The sequence below is a fragment of the Branchiostoma belcheri genome, unplaced genomic scaffold (genome assembly GCF_001625305.1).
Source record: "Branchiostoma belcheri isolate BF01 breed outbred unplaced genomic scaffold, Haploidv18h27 scaffold333, whole genome shotgun sequence".
NCBI lineage: Eukaryota > Metazoa > Chordata > Leptocardii > Amphioxiformes > Branchiostomatidae > Branchiostoma > Branchiostoma belcheri.
The window spans coordinates 18,702-35,669 of NW_017803947.1; the positions used below are offsets into that span (position 1 = coordinate 18,702).

At 42.6% G+C, this 16,968-nt stretch overlaps 1 protein-coding gene across 1 annotated transcript; it reads left to right on the forward strand.

Moving 5' to 3' along the window:
* The first annotated feature begins 16,243 nt into the window (after positions 1–16,243).
* LOC109475348 (achaete-scute homolog 1a-like) lies at positions 16,244–16,968 on the forward strand. The gene has a single exon (XM_019775961.1). It carries the CDS (start codon positions 16,390–16,392, stop codon positions 16,966–16,968), a length of 579 nt encoding a protein of 192 aa, XP_019631520.1. The 5' UTR covers positions 16,244–16,389.

Below are 16,968 nucleotides of genomic sequence, written 5' to 3' on the forward strand. Positions count from 1 at the left end.
GATCGCACGTTCTTTAGTCGTTAAAGAGAGAATGTGACATACTTCTAGAGGCATGGAGTGAATGCTATGACTTCCTACATGCCAGTAACAACATTGTTGTGAGCTAAACAACAGTTCGCGCAACCTGCAATTTTAAACAGTAGATACTCCACCGGATTGGCTTGTTTGTGTCTATGGGATTAACATTTTAAGGTTTCCTAAACCCAACATCGAGTGTCTGAATTTACATTACATGACCAGTAGACTGATATTTTTTTAGAAAATAAAACAAAAAATAAACTTTTGGGGAATAAGCTGCGTGAAACCGGACTATAAGGTTTGACCCAGTCAATCAGACATTTTGTTACTGTTTTCAGTAAATGTTGAAGGTTTTTGACGTGTGCTTGATGTCTTTATACGTCCAAAAGTTACACAGAGGTCTATACAGAACACTCAAGCCATGTGATCTAACCACTACCCCACTATGAGCAAAACAAACAAAGCAGAATTTGTTACTAAGATCATGATTTCTTTTACATGTTAGAAACAGACCAAAGTCAGTTCATAAAAAGTCAACACCGTGTGGTCTTAAATTCAAAATGTAGTCGGCGCTTTTGAATAACCGACCGACCTTTCTAGTCCAACTAGCCTCCATGGTTTGCCAAAAACTGTGGGTTTTGGGGGGTCTTCATGGTTTTTGGGAGCTTTTATTTGCTATTTTCTGATTCCATATAGACAACATAGCCGGCCTGGTTGAATTACCCCCGTTTTTGGGGCCAATCAGAAAACAGCCGAAGACCACCAAACCCCCAGTTCTATAAGCCTGCTACGGAGGCTATAGACTAGTCCAACCGTATCGTACCAAACAGCCGTTCGGAGTTGTTCATTACCCAGCTACACAATCAAACTAAGTGGGCGTTACGATAAGTATAACCCGTCCCGTCTATTGTAACACGCGTGTGTCGAACGTTACCGTACGTTTATTCAAGCGGCGGAAACGTTTGCACAGGTCGATTTTTCTGACCGATAGCCGAGGTTTGGGCAAACACAACGCCGCGTGGTTTGGTTTCGCGCCACGCCTCTACGGCAAATATACGGCACGGGTAAGGCAATAAACTACTTCACGTCAACCACACGAGTTTACTCTAAACGCTTTTGTCGTTGAAGAAAATGACAGGACTTGGTGGCTATTCCTAACGCTATTTCTTGAACAATAGTAATCATCTGTTTCTACTAGACTTAAGCTTAGGTACAGCCTCCAAAAGATATATGCCATTTTCATTTTACAGATACTAATCGCTGAAGGAATTATACATTAAAGTTATACGACAAACCGACCAGAAACTTTTGGAAAGAAACGTTTTAATTTAACAATGAGAATTCTTGTCAAGATAATTTTACAGGCACCTCTTCTCTACCCCTGTCCTTTGCCCTGTGTGCCTTCTAAAAACCCTTCACACAATGCACAGCGATGTGTTGTTCGGTCCACATCATTAAAACCAGTTTTTCAAGTCGTTCACACGAGATCAGCTTACACAGCGCAGTAAAACGTGGTGGAACAAAGGCCGTGCAGGACAGGGTGTCAGGGAGAAAGCCTGCTCCCGCGCGTGTCTGGCACGCGCCCAGCGCTATTACCGCCCGCCCAGACCCCGAGCTGCATTCCGACAACATCACGCCATCCGAACACCTCAGGGGCTTTGATCTGACCGCCCTTCCCCGCCCACTGCACGCGGATTTACGAGTTTTAACAAATCCCCTGTCATTAGAGAAAACCTTTATCAAATGGGCGTGTGAGCCGGCCTCAAAAGTTCCAATCCACTCTTGTACTTACGCCGAACCGAACTTTGTTCGATTCTAGTCGTTTCGAACCCGAACCTTGTTCGATCCTGCGGATTTCGAACTCGAACTTTGTTCGATCCCGGTGACGACGTCGAACCCGAACGCTGTTCTGTTCTATTTGAACCCGTGTTCTATCTACATGTCTCCCTTTGATCTCCGCCTGCTTCACACAATTGAACTCGGTCAATGGGGGAAGGCGGGGAAAGCGCTTGGTGATAACACTACTTGGTGATAAGTGCGGTGGCACGGTTGTAGAGTCGGCGGCACGACGCCACAGGATCGAGAGTTTCATTGTTTTGTTGTTTTATGTGCGCTTAATCTTACACCGAGGGCCAATAAAACTGCCACAGGTCTGTGATTACGGAGTCATTATGTGCGGACCAATCGAGACACTCCTAGTAACGTGTCAGACGGTCGAGTAGCCCCGTACGTTCTGTCACATTTGTGTGTGTGACATTTACGTGTGTCCCCTCCCCCTCGTACGTGCTATGTGGGCACTAGATTACTAGTATCAAAACCAGAAATAATAATACTTTGATCTGATCGAGTATGTTGCAAATACCTTTCGAGTCACTGCAGTACTGAAGGAGAAAATGCACGATGATTCGTATATGAATGAGCCCTCCCCCTCATGTTGAACCAAATACATGCAGTATTTGGTGTAGATTGACTGTACCTAATATGAACCATTGTGAGGTTAATGAAACATTTTGTATTGTTTGTTAGAGTAGTCAGATGGTCTGAAGAGGTCTGCCAGAATTCCCTGACAATTTTGTTTCGCCCCTTTTTCTGATAATCGAATTAGTCGATGACAAAGAAAGGGACTGTTCTCAAGTTACACAACTTATTTCCACAGCGCAATTAAGATGACAGTGCTAATGGCACATAACTTATTTAGCATCAAGCTTTCCTAATTCACCTAATGATATAAAATCACCGTATATTCATGATTAAGTAGAGTTGATGTGGTATGTCATCACAAATAGTCTTGTATCCGTAAATAATTTCATCAGGTTGGTAAACGACTGAAATAGTCTTGTTCTCTAGTTTCTTTAGTATTTGTTCTCTAGTTTTTTTCTTAGCCTACCAGGCTTCGAGAGGCAGCCGGAAAGAGTAGAAATTGGCCAAATGGAGAGCAGCAAACTGTTCTCCCCAGCAGACTAACATCCCTGGCATGCTATCTCTCCATTTGGCCTATCTCTACTCTTTCCAGCCGCCTCCAGAAGCCTGGTAGAGGCTGTTTTTTGTGCTGCCAGTGTGCCCCAATAGAAACGTTCTACAAACAATAGTTGTCACCTTTCGGCGGTGTTGAACAAACAGGCCCGCCACGTGTGCAGTGTGTTCTGTCAGGACCCACTGTTTAACGTTTTAAGTACCCGAGACCACGCAAACTTTCTGTCATGGGTGGCATCGTTCATTTGACGACTCAAATTTGGTCAACAAAGTCCAAGGGCAACTGTCCAAGTAAGGTGGTTGGCTATACATGCATATTTTGAACAGTTGAAGTCATGAGGAGTTGGAAATGCAAAGTTTTTTGTGTGGATACTCATGATCAATTTGAAACAGTTAATACTATGGGTTTGGGGGCGACCTTGATTGTGTATAAGTTCTGGGGAGAGTGGTGACCTTGATATTGTATAGTTAGGCCACACCAATTTAATTTTTTGGTTCTCGTATTTTTTTTAAAATATGCTTAACCGGAAAAACCTAATGAAAGCAAAGGTTGATGCCTTGGTGGACTCAGGTTTATGTATCAAATACAGTCACATTCAAGTTTTCTTCCCATTTTATGATAACTGCTATCTTTTGATCTAAACATGCCCGAGAACCAACAAAATGAATGGTGTGGCCTTATGATCGAGTTCTGGGGTGTTATAGATCCACAGTGCATTTCTGAGTTCGGGGGGAGGGGGGTGACCTTGTGTTCACGCCGTCCTTGACACGCCACTGACAGTTGTTCTCGTTTGTTTACCGGCGGTTCATCGGGAATTCCGTCCGCAAATATTCCGCATTTTTCAGCAAAGATCTGCATACATAATGCGAGCCACACTGCCACGGTCCAGCAACCACGCTATATTGTGACATTGTAGTAGGATCAGTTAACAAGACGTACATTAGATAGATGTAATAGAAAGCGTCCAGAAATTTTTTTGTAGTAAATAAATGATTTTTACCATTTTAGAATACAAAATGTATAAGCCAAACGCAATGGCTAAACTTTTGATTCCCTGCCATACTACTCAAGATTATGGAGCCACTGTATGAGCATTCGATGTAAAGCATTTATTTATCCATTTCTCTATATGTATACGGGACAGCAATGAGCATCTACCCAGTAACAAAAAAGCTTAGCTTTTCTCTTTGGTATGACGAATAACTTGTGACGTATGACGATTGTTTACAAAGGTCTAATACCACAAGAACACCGAAAAGACCATACGCACAAGTGGTGGTATAAAAAGTGATACTCTTCACTCCCCCACCGTCGTAAGAAAGAAAAAAAAAAACAGTCCCAACCGATCTCCCAACAACAGTCCATATCTTTTGTGCTGTATGACTGCGCCCCCGGCTATCCCCTATCTCCTCGCCGCCAGAAGTCCTGTCCTCCCGCCTTGTTCCGGTCTGCTGGCCTGTATAAGTGCCGCCGGGATGACAGGTACCCATACAAGGTGTAACGCGCACGTGGCCAGGCTTTGTCCCGGGTCTATAATTACCCAACCAGTCGTTATCTTAATGAACCTTCGCCGCGAATAATTAAAGGACCGCGAGCGCACCGCAGCTCTTTGTATGAAGGTCCTTGATGAAAAGTTGTCTTTCTACCCGAACGAAAATGTTCTTTGTATGAAGGAAGGTACACATACAGTAAAGACAACGGCTTGGATTTCTTTGTGTTCGATCCCAAATACTTAGAACCCGAACGTTGTTCGATGATGTAGATTTCGAATCCCGAACGTTGTTCGATGCTGAAGATTTCGAACCCCAAACGTTGTTCGATGCTGAAGATTTCGAACTCCGAACGTTGTTCGATTCGAACCCGCGAATGATCAAATAAGGACATCGAACACACTGGGAGTTCATCTGTAGGACAGTTCATGAAGGGCATTGGCGGGGTCAATTTGTTCTTTCTGCACACATGATGTACGTTTTGATCAATAGTCATCGATAGATTACAGAATACTAGTTACTGTCAAGGTTAAAACAACAATCACAATTTAGTGTCACAGTCCCTCTCTGTTTTTATCGAGCCCCGCCATATTGGGGAGGGTTTGATGAAAACATTGTGACTGACCTAACTACTAGATAGAAAGTTTGAGATTATCCTCAAGAGGAATGCACAAAAGAACATACCTAAACTCTTACACTAACTCTTATACTCTTATTTTAATGCTACTTTTGTATGTCTAAGCCTTTTCTTTATTTGCAGTTCGAAACACTTAAGACAGCCATAAAAACTAAACACTTAGTCACAACATTCGACGAGTACAACCTATAGCTACTTCACATTCTTTGATGTCACATATTAAAAATGTCAATATTGAGTTTTTTATTCGTAAGTAACAATACAGGTGATTTCCCTCAGATTTTGTCTGATCTGTCAATCCACAAGGGTGACATGTCAGTTCTTTGGCCCAGCAGGTTTGTGATAGATGTATCTTGTTGCCAGTTCACTGAACTTCAATCTCACAAGGCTTCATGTTAATCGGTCTGTTTACAACTTCAGGATATAATTCCCGGGGGCAAATAGCTACGTGCTGACAAACACATAGTTAAGTACAGGAGATATACAGGTAAGCCTGGAAGGGCTTCTTTTACTTCTATACAAGCAGGTGTTTAGGCTTAAGCCTATTTTTACAATTGTCTGCTTTCTTTTTGTACCGGTATTTTTTTAACGGCAGCTAGCTCGGGTGCACATTTGGAAATTGGTCCGGTCTGGCCGATATGACATGGCTGATATCATTATATTTAATAAAGATGTGCTTCGATGTTAGGCTTTTACGACAAAAGATCTGACAATCTAAGCTGTATGATATTTTTTTATTGTTTTATTATTACTGTAGTACAATGCCATTTAACAGAGCTAGGTACTTTATTTGTCTTCATACATTTTACAAGACACAACTATAACTGCTTTGAGCGCTCTCCAATTTTTTTCGGTGCCGATAAACTTTGCTTAGTGGTTTCGTGGGCATAGACCGATCCTACTTTACTCAATTTTCAGTCTAACTTCTGGTCCTACTTTTACACCTATACTTTTGAGTTACTAAAGTTATAGAAGACAACCTTAATGTGCCCTCGTCTTTTGACCTTAGGAAGAGCCTTTCACTGGTGTAATTACCATTATTAACGAAGTGTAGTTTTCGTTCCATTTTTCATGAGAAACTACCACGGTAATTTTACACATACTTCTGAGTAGCTTACGTGTAAAAGACGTTATTCCCTATTATTTTTACCTTATAAAAGTCTGTCAATAGTGTGTAATTATCATTATTAGCGAAGTGTTTTCGTTCACTTTTTTTTTTCATGAGAAAAATCCAGAGCTATCTTTTCCGAGTGATCATTTCGCCCGTTACCAATATTCTTTTTTATTTTGAGAAACGTCTACAGTTTTCTTACACATACTTTTGACTACCTTAATATTCCCTCGTCTTGTGACCTTAAGGGAAGCCTGTCACTGGTTTCTGGTTACCATTATTAGCGAATGGTTGTTTTTTGTTGTTGCTGTTTTTTTTTTTTCATGAGAAAAATCCAGAGCTATCTTTCCCGGGTGATCATTTCGCCCGGAGCTACAGAACCGGTGATCACGGGATGACAGGTCAGGGATGATGTCATCAGACAATAGCCAGGTAAGCCGACTGTTCAGGTGAGGTGACCTTTGCCCTGATAGGTGCATGGGATAGGGGCGGGGCTAATCTTCCCACAGTCGAGCTTTCGTCGTGTCTCTGCCTGTTCTGCACACTGTAATTCATTTAATGTTCACGGTAGTAAAAGTGCACGGTCTGAGAGAAATGGACATGTTCACGGACCTATATATTCACGTGGCAACAGGTGCAGTAAAAAGGAAGTCCAGAAATTATTTGTTAACTGTAATGATAAGTTCGCGGTACAGAAGCGACAGAGAAAACAGTGAACAATAACCGTGCCGTGAAAAAAATAAAAGAATTACAGACTTAAATCTCAAAGCAGATGTTGGGTGGAAGTTGATAATGTCTTCTGACTACCTGATTTCTTTGAGGGTACATTTTCTTAAGTTGATACTATCAAAGAAGCCCGGTAGTTGATCAGGAACGTTTCAGTCTTTCCTTTAACGTCTGCAAAGCTAGCCTGGGTGCCAGACTAATACCAGGGCTATAAGCTAGCTGTAGCCTTCACCAGACTTCGTGAGGCGGCTGGAAAGGGTAGAAATCGGCCAAATAGAGAGATAGCATGCCAGGGGAGTTGGTCTGTTGAGAAAACAGTTGACGGCTCCCGCTTCGGCATGCTATCTCTCTATATAGTGATACGAATTACGCAACATTTTTGCAGCCGATTACGAAGTCTCAGTGCTGATTACGACTTTACGCTTTGTGGCTAATGTACTTTTACGAATTATGTCGATTTTTGGGGCAAGGTTACGAAGACTAAAAAGGCCTTATTACGCCTTACGAAAAAAGGACATGCAGGCCCCCATGCCAGTTTTAACGTGTGTGTTGAGAGTCACTATCACTACATACAGATGTATTTGGTTCTTGGATTGTGGAAACAAATCAATCTATCCGACAAGTCTCCTTTCACCGTGCTCATCCAACCGTGAGCGATCAGCGCACAATCTCTGTACTGTCATGCAAATTACTGTTTTCTCTCGGGCCATTTCCAGAATTTCTGGACGGATAAGTGGGTTTCAACAACGGCATTTTGTAAGGTCATTTCTTTCTTTCATGTGGAGATTTTAGTTCAACAAGTTGGTTGTCGTTGTAAGATGTTTTAATTCCAAATCAAACTTGCTAATGTAATGACACAGCAAAAGTGCCGGAATTTTTGAAAAGCCTTTAGTTTCATTGTAAACTCACAAAATCAACTACAGGAGAATCAGCCATGAACAAAGTTATAGGTATGTTTATATATGTATCATCAACATGTAGTGTTAAACTACAGTTTCAAAGAGAAAGACATACACGCTATTTAAGGTGGAAACATACAGTAGACACTTAAATGACATTTGTATGTTTCAATTTATAAATGGATGAATAAATGCATGATGATGCCCTATAACTGTTTCAATGGCTATCATTCCTTTAAGACATATATGAAGACAGATCAAGGCAAGACTAACCGTACAAATAACTACATGTACTGTAAACAACGCAGCTCAGAGTTCAAAAGTCACAGGTTGACTTCAAAATCAAAACATTACACACAAGAATGAAAAACTTGTAGATAAACCCATTTTAAGTTCAATATTGTGTTATTCTAAGTTTAAATCAAACTTTTCAGTTAAGACAATCAGCAATACTGCTCCCAAATGCCTTCAAGTTGTTGAGTTGAGATTGTTGAACAAATGTACAGTACATGTACAAAAACCTATAATTAACTGAAACGTCGGTTTACTGACCCATAATAATGATAGATGTTTTAATCTGCCAGAGAGGCAAAAATGATAGGGCATGACAAACTTTACCTGTTTTACCAAATACCTATAATCTAGCCTTGAAATTTTTCGCTACATCGTGTCAAGGACTCTGTAACAAAGGGATGTGTCTGAAAATCAGTTCTGTTGCCACGTGATGAATTTTGAAATGTCTAGCTGTTTAACGCTGTTGACGTGGTCACACCTCAGTGGTTAGGCCGCCATGTTGGGTCGTCTTCATTTGAAAATGACTGAGGGGCTTGAAACATAACTATAGCTTTCTGCAAAGTTCTGAAGACACCGAATAGCTTTTGGTTCTACAACTGGAACAGAAAAAGGTTGTTTAGTTTCCAAACTATATATGTATGTCGTTGGGCTGACACAATTAAAGATTGTTGCTTGATGTAAGTACGAAAATAAACATAATATACATGTTGCTAACTCATTAACTTTTCTCATTTTTTTACCTTTTAAAAAGATTTTTGAAGTCACCGTATTTACACGAATGTAAGATTCTGCTTTTAAAAATAGCTGCTAAACCCACACTACTTATATTTTGGATTTTGTAGAGAAGAAATGAACAAGTATTCATCGATTTCGCTGTACAAATGCCGTGCTTCAATGTTCTTTTGTCTCCCTGTAAAGTTCCGCTCGAGCGCACCCGCCGCCATTTTCTCAGAACGTTCGATCCCCGCCCCTCCGCAGTGCGCCTGCGCGGTGCCCCCGGGGTCACCAGCTGTCCGTCACCCTCGCGTGCGCGGCGCGTGCCGGTCCGCCCGGGGGCATGCCGGGACGTGCATACCTGTTGCTCGGTCGGGCGGGGAGGGGGGACAGGCGAGGTGATACCACACACAGACTATTGTCTGCGACTCAATGGAGATATATGAAAATAACTGAGGGGCTTAAAGGCATCCAATGCGATTTCAGAGTAGCAAAACTGCAAATTTTCTGAATAAGGGCAAAACATTAACTGCGGAAACAAGCCCCAAGATGAGTCTTCATTTTCTTTGTGGTACCCTAAAAATTATCCCATGGCCATTCCAGTAACAATTTTCCCTTAGAATTTTGGGAAATCGTGCTCCATGGGGTCAATATTCAATTGTACAAAGTTCAGAGGGCATCGAATAGCTTTTTGTACGTATACAACACCGGTCATGGAAAAGTTGTTCAGTTTCCAAACTGTAAACCTCTGCTGCTACTACTACTTCCCTTATTTGTTCTTACAGTCAATGACATGTGAAAAAAAGCCGAAACTGTAGTTAAAGAACATATTCAACGGTATGTTTATTTTCCATGCATAGTTACTAGTTCTCCATGGCTTAGACTTAGTCCTTTTGGGACACAAAGTTTGTCTAAAGGATCACCATCGCCCACCCGTGCAGTCCCTTTCGCCCGATATACCGCGGAGCTTTGCGCACACACGCACTACCAAAACAGGCCGCAGGGCCACCGGACAGGACAAAGGTATTCTCAAAGTAGAAGTTTAGCTTGTTTTAAACTATTTAATGACTTCCTATTTTGTCAACTTTTTTGTGCGTACTTGCCTATCACAAAGAAAAGCTGACAAGATGGAAAGCACGTTGGAATTCGAACGCATAAAAACACTTAAAAAGGTTCTGGATAAGTCTCACCTATGCTTCGGGAGTAGACAAAGGGTTGTCATTCTTCACACTTTGACAGACACATTCCGATGGATAAGCTAGCACATTCTAATCTTAATAAAGACTTGTCGTCGGCTCAAAATTCCGTGTTAAAAATTTAGAGGAGGCTTAAGAGACATACCAATGTTACACATGGCTAGATTGTAATTAAACCGACAAGTGTTGGACCTTTTTGACAGCTCTCTCAGTTGACTGTTCAAGAACTATCTCCTTTTTCCCTGGGAGGGTGCGTGTATTTTTCCATTTGGTATATCACTAGCACTTCTAGATATTTGCGTTGGTGTATTCATGTCCGTGTGCCGGTTCAGCGTAGAACTTCGCACCAAGTTCACACAAGAACTAGAAGCCACACAATAGAATAAAATCCTGCAAAAAAGCCCTAGTCATAGAGAATACAAAGGAGGTAACTATAAAGGTAAAGTAGCAGTAATCTTCAAGCAGCACTTTTGGTGGTACCAAAACATTGGTAAGGCAATATCCAATACGCCACCGAAAAAAAAATACCAGTGAGTACAACAAGAAAGCCCCCCCCCCTAAAAATGCCTAAAAACTCAATAGATACTAGATAAATGTTAGAAATAAGCCAAAGCCTAAACCTCTTACTTGGATGGAGAGTAAAATAGCTTTACATCAGATCGCCGCATGCCTTAGAACAGGCTATGGCGGTACGCCGGTCGCCATATGTCCACAGATGTATGTACGTCGTCCATCGGTATGTAAGCTGGCAGCTTCAAACATCTGTCACTACTCCCAACGCAAATTACTATAGGCAGGGATGTCTTCTCTATTAGAATGAAGTATTGCGAATTCGTGCACCAAAGTCGGTTGTGTGTAACAAGGTTAAGAAGCCAAAATTGATTTTTTTCAATAATTTTGAGAGCAGTTTCATACCAATTCAACGAACGAACTTTTTTTGCACGACAATCGCACATGGTACAATATATGACAACAATTATTGAACTAAGTACAAAAAGTATAGAATAAAACCTAATATGAAATAAAACATACTAAATCCTAATTACTGAAACAACGAGGGCTAAAACAAGTCAGTGTTAGAATTGAGTGGGGCTAATCAAGAGTTGTATATATTATGTCATTGTGTTTAATGTTAAACCGCTATGATAATGAAGTTGTGGGTTCTTGATGCTTCAATGCTTGTTTTGAATACTGCTAAAGGCTAGATCTGATAAAAAAAATTAATTTACATAACATCTCCGTCAGTACTAGCATGTAAGGAATTACGGTATGTGCAGGGAGCCGCCATCTGTCGTGTTTTTTTTTTTTTCGTGGTTAATTCCACAAGAGAAGCCCCAAGGGCTTAAACACGTCGGAATTCAAGCGTTTGATCCAATTTGGGGGAAGTTCATAGCCTCGGCCAGGCCTTTCTACGGGAATATGGATCGTAGAATTCAGCAAAAAAAGAAAATAAATGGGCCAAGGGAGTCCGGCCGCGGGGAGGTACTAGTAGTTTCTTTCCCTGTGCGGCCAGTCAAACCTACAAGGCGGCCAAACTCCCCTGGCAAATATTCTCCAATAAATAGCCAGCGTAGTTAGTCTGGTAGAGACTAGAAAGTTCATGACTAGAGCGGACAGTTGTTACTATGGGTTTACTGGAGGTTTTAGTCGTTACCAGGGAAAATAAGACGACAAAGTCAGAAGTGGTGCGTATCCACGCAACTAGTGTGTTCGGTAGTTCTCATCAGAAAATCATACAGAGAAAATCATAGAGAGAGAAAGAGTATGTGGGCAGTATCTTCTTACAGCTAAATTGTATCAGAATATTTGCCATGACACAGGAATCAGTATCATTTTGTATTTGCGGACTCCAAAACACACGAAGTTCTCATGAATAGGCACAAGAGGTTTAGAAAAATGAAACGGATTTTTTTAAAACCCAATTGAACACACATGTATGTAGAATTTCTGCTTATTACAAAAATTCCGAGTTCTCTCACCCTTACCGATGAAAATGTTGCCTTCGAAACTTTTCAGCCCTGTAACCTTTAAAAGTTATGAATTTCTTAGAAAATTTCAAACATGGAACCGTTAATTTTCGATTGGTTTGTGTAACAGCGTGCTCTTCATGAATTCCAAAGAAACAATAAGAATTAACATGTCATGCTCTGCTGAAACCCCACATCCCTCCGGAAGGGATTATTTCACCAGAAACAATAGGAACCACTCACGCGTACTCTTTTCTTACACAAATTGCAAAATCACTGGTTACAATTTCGTGCGTGCGCCGGTTTTACATAAAAATGATGCCACGTTTGTCGCAATTTCTAAGCCGTTTTAAATCTAACATTTGTGTAGAAGTTCTGGCTTCAAGAGATCTTATGTAGCTATAATCCACTTGAAGTGTTGGAAGATATTACTGGGTGATTTCTTAGTTCATTGTTGACTGTTCACGCCTAGTTAAGCCCATCATCATCATCATCATGTCGGGAGTTGTAGTTCCCGGTCCCAAACCCTCTCTCGCCAGTCCACTTTGTCCGTCATGGCGCTCGCCAGGTACTCCTTTGGAAGACCCACATCAGCAGCCAGCAGGTCTATGAAAGGATATGATTTTTCAAATATATTTTGTTAGCGCTAAAGCTCAGATTTGAAGTGGACTTAATCATATCTTAATCTACCTCAAGTGTTTGAAAATCCTACATGGTCATTTTGTAACTAAATGTTGAGTTAACGCCTAGTTGATTTCACATCTGGTGATAAAAAATTTGGGTGTAATGAAAGAGCCAGATGTCTAAGTGCCTTTTAGTTTGTGTTAAAGCTATAACTGAAGTGGAATTTTGTTGATTCTTGATATCGTAATCCATCTGAAGTGTTGGAAGATCCTATAGGGTGATTTCTTTATTAATTGTTTATGATTACGCCTAGTTGATTTTGTATCGGTTAGTGTGAAATTTGGGAGGGCTAAGTAGAACCAGATGCCTTCGATACACAGTTTGAAGAAACTACTTTTAAATCTGTCTTCAAACTATTTGAAGTTTGATTTGGCGATCAATAAATCACTTAATAGCAGATCTGTAAGTTAGAGTCAAGAGCGAAATTACAAGTACTAGTATATGAGAATTTGGGGTTGACAACACCCAAACCAATGAGGTTTAAAATCCCTTTGCCTAAACCAAGAAGGTCAAATGCTGCCCAAACTATATTTCTCTTTCAAACAATTTTATAGTTTGAACAAGCGATCTTCAAAATCTACTGCAGTCAGATTATGTTAACATCAACTGGTTGCTTGTACAACGTACATAATTTCCTCATGTGTTTTTCAAACAACTGTGACTCACTGTTTATTTCAGTTTAGGAACCTTGGACTATGCGGGTTGGTTGACCTTTGACCCGCACGTTCGAAAAGAACTGTTTGTTCGAGTGGGAGGGGGGCGTGACGAGCGATCGCAGCTTTGTTGACCTCCACATCAAAAATGAATCACACAATATCGTAAATCAATTCTTCACTGTAGTTTACTCTGAACTTTGTTTACTTTCATACATGAAAGGTTTTGATACCTGTACCATATCGATCTATTCAAGATAATGATCATGAACATTGTCACTGTGAACGTTAGGTCATCGACGTCTAATTCTGTGGATAGTTCTAAATACAAAGACAGTATAAAATTTGCCAGGCAGTATCTATCAATTTGCCGGACAGTAACTTCATACGTCGGTGGAGGTTAGACATCCAGGTAATAAGATACGCAATGAAAAATAGTTACTCAAGCAACTGGATATGATTTTGGAACCGGTCAGACGTTTCAGGTAGCATCCACCACCTTTCGTCAGTGACACTAGTTACTTCATCCCTTCAATAATTTCAAACGTTCATTTTCATCCCACACTACATACCCTTGTTTTAAAAGTCTAATGGCACTTTAGTTACTACTATGTTACCAGTAGATGCCATACTCTGTACTATGCATTATATATGTATGATTGTTGTATGTGCAATAGATCGAGACTCTTTATTGACACAACAAAAAGTACAGGGACTTTTGTATGGTCTTCTACAACTAAAGATCTAACAAAGCTATTAGTATGAATACATGTGTGGATAACACCATCCTACGTACAGATAGAATATATGTATGCAGTAACTTATTATTGTCTTTGTTTGGGCGTCACAGTTTTTGGTCGGTAACGAGAAAAAATGCTCCACCGGAGGGCCGTGTTTATCTACCCGTAAAAGATGGAAGACCATGGAGGTATAATTATCCGTCCCGCATGTCAAACCAGAGAGACAACTACGTCTTTTGTCCCCCGTATCAAAACTCCCGGCGGGATATTTTCTATACAGCTCCATGCAAATTTGTGGCACGTCCGTTGAATGGACAAGCCCGTGCCTGGAGACAAGAAGCCTCGTGACTTCATGGGACGTACGTTCGGGCGCATCTCCATTTGAATCGACCAATCAAATGTGTCGACACGTGGGGACATCGGAACATCACGCGCCAAATCTTGTCGTCTCCGCCTAATCTCCAAGCAGATCGTTTTTGTGGCTGCAGAGACAGTATCGAATTAGCCAGGCAGCTACCATTTGCCACACGAAAGACGAAGATACCAGTGCAAAAAGAAACCTTTAAAACACATAAAAAGACGTAAAAGTGAGTCGAAGCCTAGACCTGTGCTTGGAGAGTAGCACCAAGGCCAGTATCCACTAGTCTTAAAGTAGATTTTTTTTTGTGGCTACAAGGCTACATACTAGTATATCAAACTTTCAGGGCGGTATTCAAATAGGCAATACGTCGCCGTTTGGCTGGCAAAAAATATATCATAGAGTTCATGTGGCCTTCTAGTTGAAAGTGCTAGCCCAACTGTCACCCACACTCTCCTGGCCAATTTAATATTGCCCCTACTTTGGCCTAATTTTACCCCCTACGAAAGCCTGGTGGAGGCTGTGTAGACTCAGAAATTAGGCTATCAATGACCCCCTAGTAAAGCCTGGTGGAGGCTACCCCATGGCCCCTAGTCGCCCCACCCTCGACAACTCAGAAAACAATAGCGCTTATTTGACTAGACCGAACTGCAAGAGATAAGAAACGTTTACCGTCTGGGCAGGCAAAAATTGATCGTATCATGATCCTATCTATCGACCGAACTAAACTTTCAGCTTTTTGAGACAACCTCTCCGAGACGCCATGGGCCTTTGTCTCGACGCAAGAACGCGTCAGAACACTGCCTTACAAGATGTTAGATTTGACACAAGACAAGCTGGGTAACAATAGAGATGGTTGCAAAGATTGAAAGAGAATAGACTAGCTGCATTATATTACGCTAATGTTTATAGCTTTTGTATGGCTTCAGTTCAGAGGTGGATAGAAAGAGTAGAAATTGTTCAAATAGACAGATAAAATGCCCTGATGAGTGGCAAACTGTACCCCTCTAGTGGACCAACTCCCCTGGCATTTTATCTGTCTATACATTCTACCCTTTCCAGCCGCCTTATACGCCTGGTAGAGGCTACAATGCTTACACAGATCGTCACTTTATTGGTGCTACAGACAACTTTGTTTAAGACGTGTGAACAATCCAGATTTCAGTCTTGTCGTGGTCTAAAAGATTTGCAGTAGACTGAAGAGAGAAGTGGAGCCCAGGCGAACTCTTGAACCCAAGTTTCTCGCGCTGCTCGCTCTCCCGCCTCGGGGGAAGGTTTTCCCTCTTCTGTTCGCCTCCAAAGACTGGGATTTTGGGGGTCTTTGGGAGCGTTTATGTGCTATTTTCTGATCGCATATAGACAACATAGCCGGCCTGGCTGAATTACCCCCGTTTTTTTTTAAACTTGGCTAATCAGAAAACAGCCGAAGACCACCAAACCCCCAGTTCTATAAGCCTGCTACGAAGGCTAAGTTTTCCCTGTTCTGTATGTAGCGATGCGGATCAAACAACCGCCCCGCCGAAGCACAACAAAGCACACATCATCATCAGCGCGCGCGCTGAATCGTAATGTCGACCCGCCGGGCCGCTCGGTGGGCGGAGCTCCCTGGGGGCGACTCTGCCACGCGCCGGCCACGCTTATTTGCAAAACAAGCGGCCATTATCCCCTGTGCGAGGTGGAAAAGAGGCGGGGTTTGCTGCAGATTAGCCCCTGGGTAAACACGGCGGCTCGCGCCGATATAAGGCGGCGTGTGACGACGGGGAGGTCAGACGAACCTGAGAGTGAGAACGAGAACACCTCGCCGGTACTTGCTTGCTCCTGTTCTCGAGCGCGCCACGCGACTCACACGCGAGCCAGACTTCACGTGCCACTTCTTGCAAGTTTTTACCACTCACCGGAGCTTCCAACCGTCTTCCCTTCGGCAAGCCATGGACGCCGTCGCCGACAACATCGCCACCTTCGACTCGATGCCGTCCACGTTCTTCGACGTGTCCGCCCGCCCGGACTCCCTCCGGCTCACCTGCACGCCCTCGCCGACCGACTCCGTCGGGTCCACGGGGACCAAGCGGCCGCGCCCCGCCGACACCCCGGAAGTGTTGCGGTGCAAGCGGAGGATCAACTTCGACGGGCTGGGCTACTCGATCCCGCAGAGACCCCCACAAGCCGTCGCCAGGAGGAACGAGCGAGAGAGAAACCGCGTTCGACTCGTCAACAACGGCTTCGCGACTCTCCGCAACCACGTCCCCAACGGTAGGGTCAACAAGAAGATGTCGAAAGTCGAGACCCTGAAGTCGGCCGTCGACTACATTCAACAACTCCAACAGCTCTTGGCCGAAAGCGATGCCGTGAACGCTGTCTTCAGCACGGGTAGTCCCAGCCCGCAGTACACCATGTACAGCCCGCCCGCACCCCAACCCAACTATGACTCCTACAGCAGCGATGGGTCGCCCTGCCCGCCCCTCTCACCCGAAGAGGAAGAGCTCCTAGACTTCACTTCGTGGTTTTAA